The sequence below is a fragment of the Perkinsus marinus genome (assembly GCF_000006405.1).
Source record: "Perkinsus marinus ATCC 50983 genomic scaffold scf_1104296971186, whole genome shotgun sequence".
Classification (NCBI taxonomy): domain Eukaryota; phylum Perkinsozoa; order Perkinsida; family Perkinsidae; genus Perkinsus; species Perkinsus marinus.
Window position 1 is genome coordinate 218,385 of NW_003202174.1, and position 3,633 is coordinate 222,017.

The 3,633-nt window shown below is 51.3% G+C and overlaps 2 protein-coding genes across 2 annotated transcripts; both read left to right on the forward strand.

The window, feature by feature from the left end:
- Positions 1-314: 314 nt before the first annotated feature.
- On the forward strand, positions 315-1,271 carry Pmar_PMAR006578 (hypothetical protein; the record flags this gene model as incomplete). Its single annotated transcript, XM_002767140.1, has 1 exon — positions 315-1,271. One exon carries the CDS (start codon positions 315-317, stop codon positions 1,269-1,271), a length of 957 nt encoding a protein of 318 aa, XP_002767186.1.
- A 199-nt stretch (positions 1,272-1,470) lies between these two features.
- Pmar_PMAR006579 (hypothetical protein) lies at positions 1,471-3,416 on the forward strand (the record flags this gene model as incomplete). Its single annotated transcript, XM_002767141.1, has 3 exons — positions 1,471-1,993; positions 2,030-3,156; positions 3,246-3,416. 3 exons carry the CDS (start codon positions 1,471-1,473, stop codon positions 3,414-3,416), a joined length of 1,821 nt encoding a protein of 606 aa, XP_002767187.1.
- Between the last annotated feature and the right edge of the window lie 217 nt (positions 3,417-3,633).

The following is a 3,633-nucleotide window of genomic DNA, read 5'->3' on the forward strand; positions in this document are numbered from 1 at the left end:
ACTCTACTCTCAAGGACGTTGATGAGTAAAGAGTTAAAGGAAAAATTCACTAGCTAGAGATTAAAGCGAGGAAAGTGTACAGAGATTTTTCCGTGAAGAACTTCTGCAAATTGCGGAGTGATCGCTCGGAACTTCGGTCCTGAGACTCTCAGGCTGAGAGTGTCATCACCGCACAAACTCTGCTACGGCATGCGGCTACGCTTTCTGTACGGCAATTGTCTCCACTTATGCAGCGTAGCCCACGCTGCGTGGGAAGTTCCCGGCTTCCCCACCACCAAGAACCGATTTGGAGTTTATTTATTGTGAGTATGTCAATGCTTGCCCTTGATAGTATCCCTTCCATTGGAGACGCTATTGACGACGCTAGTGTGCCTGGACTGGACACCTTCGTCGGGCGTATCCTCGATGAACGTGGGTACACTGGGGAGTTTCGTGGTCCCAACGTGCCTACTTGGAAGGTGGGCAGAGTTGTCCACGTTCTCGGAAGCCCACCCAAGACCGACGCTTTGGCTGACACCACTAGCTATCGCAACTACATTATCGCTAGCGATAAGTGTGTCAATGTTAGGCTTGGCCGTTCTGTTGAAGGATTGTACAACATTGTGCAATCGTCTTCAGCCATGGGTGTGGAAGTGGGCGCGGACACCGGTAGGATTAGCGCCATTACAACGCGCTACAACTTAAGGGCCCCCATTGAAGCGGGGGTGGCCGTGGAGCGCCTCTCTTCGACTGGGGAGTCGAAGATGTCCGCCGAGAGCGCTACTAGGCAGCTGGGGCTCGTCAGCGAATCCAGTACAGCTTACATCTGGACCGGAGTTAGCCTCAACTATTTAACATGCATCATGGGCAACGGCGAGGCTGCTCTCGGGCTTGAATGGCGTGCCATCTTACCCGAAGTGGACCGCTGGACCTACGAAAATCATTTGAGGCAAGTTTCGGCTCACGCTGAAGACCTGATGAGTGGGAGGATGGTTATGCTCCATCTAACCCGCTCGGAATACGAGATTTGTGGTGGTATTATGAAAGTGCTCTTTGCAAGTCGGCCCTTCGAGACTGATTTCAATGGAAGAGAGATACTACCGCAACGCGTGAGCTGGAGTCCTCCTCGCTTAGCATTGATACTCAACGATCAGCCAACAGGCGTGGTTTTACCAGCCGTACCTGTGTTGGCTGGGTACGACCCACAGGAGCTCGGAGAAGTTGGACCCATATCTGTTAAGACATGGGACATCTGTAATATTCACGAAGGTCAGAGGCAAGAAGCTCAGTGACTTCCTCCGTATCACCAACGAGCGCTTGCGAGAGCTGGAATACTGTTCTGTCGACCACCACTCACAGCTACATCCGGTACACATCGCTTTTGCTCTGCAAGCATGCCTTGGTGACCCCTCCACGGGGTGGTGGTACGACGCATGCAAGGAGCGGGGTGGTTCCGACCAGGTTACTACATATGAGGATATTCGCACGGTTATGCGCAGTCTACAAAAGAAGGCCCATGCACTGAAACAACGACGTTCGTATGGCTACAACGGTGATGGTCACTATGTTGGTCATTCGCCTCAAGGTCAAGTCTTCTATGCCGACAACAACAAAAACAGTCGTCATGTTCCACTACTACCACAAACTACATCAGAGCCGTCAAATCAGCCTCAGTCTGGTCAGCAGCAAACCTTCCCTAGGTCTGACGATCGAACAAAAGCTCCGGTAAAAACCGCACAAGACCAACACGGACAAGAACAGAAGAAGAAACCTATCTGTCTGAGGTGTTATGATCGTACTGGTAGTCACAAGGAGGATACTTGTACGGCCACCAAGCCTAAGAACCAGGAGTCAAGATGTTTCTGTGGTAGTGGACGCCACAAAAAGGAGCAGTGCCCAGTACCGAGCAAGAAGATCATCTGTACAAGGTGCAATAATGACACCAGAGCTGGCCCACCACATAGGTCTGGCATGTGTCCATTGACCTTAGAGCTGTTGCAAGAGACCAACAACTGTAAGCCACCAGTCGCCCATTTTGTTACTCTCTCAGGCGGGAGTATCCCGACTGGCAACGGGCCAACACCACCAACGGGGCCATCGACCTTTGCTACCCTACCTCAGCCACAACAAGTGATCAGCACTACTTTTGGTACCGAGGGATGCTTTGCGATCGGTGACTACCATGACAAGGGTGCCGACCAATTCATGGAAAACGGTTCCCAACCGGTAGCGACCAAAGTGTGTGTGTCGCCTCATCTGTTAGCCGATGCCATTCTGGACTCTGGCGCTGGTAGATGCTACGGACAAGAACGATATCTGAGGTGGTTGGCTACCCAAAAAGGCGTCGAGATATCCTGGAACGAGGGTGCTGGTGTCAACGCTGTCGGTCCGGTGGGAAACAGTCTCAACGTCAGTGGTACCTGCAACTTGGCAATTTGGCCGCAACAGCAACAACGACGAGAGTTTAGTAAGTACAAGGTCAAGATCAAAGTCTACGTTGTAGAAAATCTCATTCCACAGCTCATCATTGGTGTCAGTGGTCTACGTCTGTTACGTGTAGGACTGATATTCGGTCCGGATGGCATCCAAGGATACTCTGCTTTGGCGGCTCCCGATCGAGAAGAAACAGAAGATGGTCATGTCGTGAACAAATACGTTGCTGAAGTCGGTGATGCCGAGGCTACCGATGTTTGTTCTCACCATCCACACAACGGAGTCAACTCTCACAGCAACGACGATCCGACCTGCCTCTTCGACTCGGTCAACTTCATTGAGATAAAGGAGAGTCCCACAGACGACTACACACAAGATTCGCTCATACCAGCGCAGGTGTCAGTGCAAGTTCATCCTTCATTGTCATTTAGATCTATCACCAAAACTCTCACCAAAGGAGAAGGTCTATCATTGGAAGAAGCTCTGGAACATCCATTGGGTACATTCCGTGGCTTGATGGTAGAGTCAGAGAACTCCGATGAGAACAACATCACATATCGAGCTCTACACGACTTCAACTGGACAACCAGGCCAGCCCCGTCCGAGAACAACAAAGCTGCAGCAGAGAGACATGCTCGGAAGCTCTTCGCCAGTCTCACGAAGAAGAAGACTCAAGAGGCCTACACCGATGTTATTCATCAATACCACAAGCTGGGCCATATCGAGAAGATTCTGCCAGCAGAGGTAAGCTGCTTCCACTATACCCCTCATTTTCCAGTCGAGAAGCCTGGAAGCAACAGATCTACTCGTATTCGACCGGTGTATGATTGGAGGAGATGCAACCCGCTCCAGAGGCTACCACCCCCACAAGATACGACTACGTGGCCCAGTCTATCAACGACTCGTCTCTACCCATGGGTAGCATGGAGCGACTTGAAGAACGCCTACCTCTTCGACAGAACTCCAAAGGCTACAAGGAGAGCTCATGGTTTCATGATCTCTGAGATGGACGAGGACGGGTCGGCTACGCTACAGCATTACCACTTTAGGGGTCTCCCCATGGGTTCGAGCTCATCTGCTTCGGCGTTGCAGACAACAACGGGTATTCTAATAGAACTTGCTAACGAAAGGTCGGCTAACGAGCTCTTGAACGGTGCCGACACTGCAGATACACCTATATGGAAGGTTCTGGTCGACAACGTGGTCAACGAAGAAGAGCTT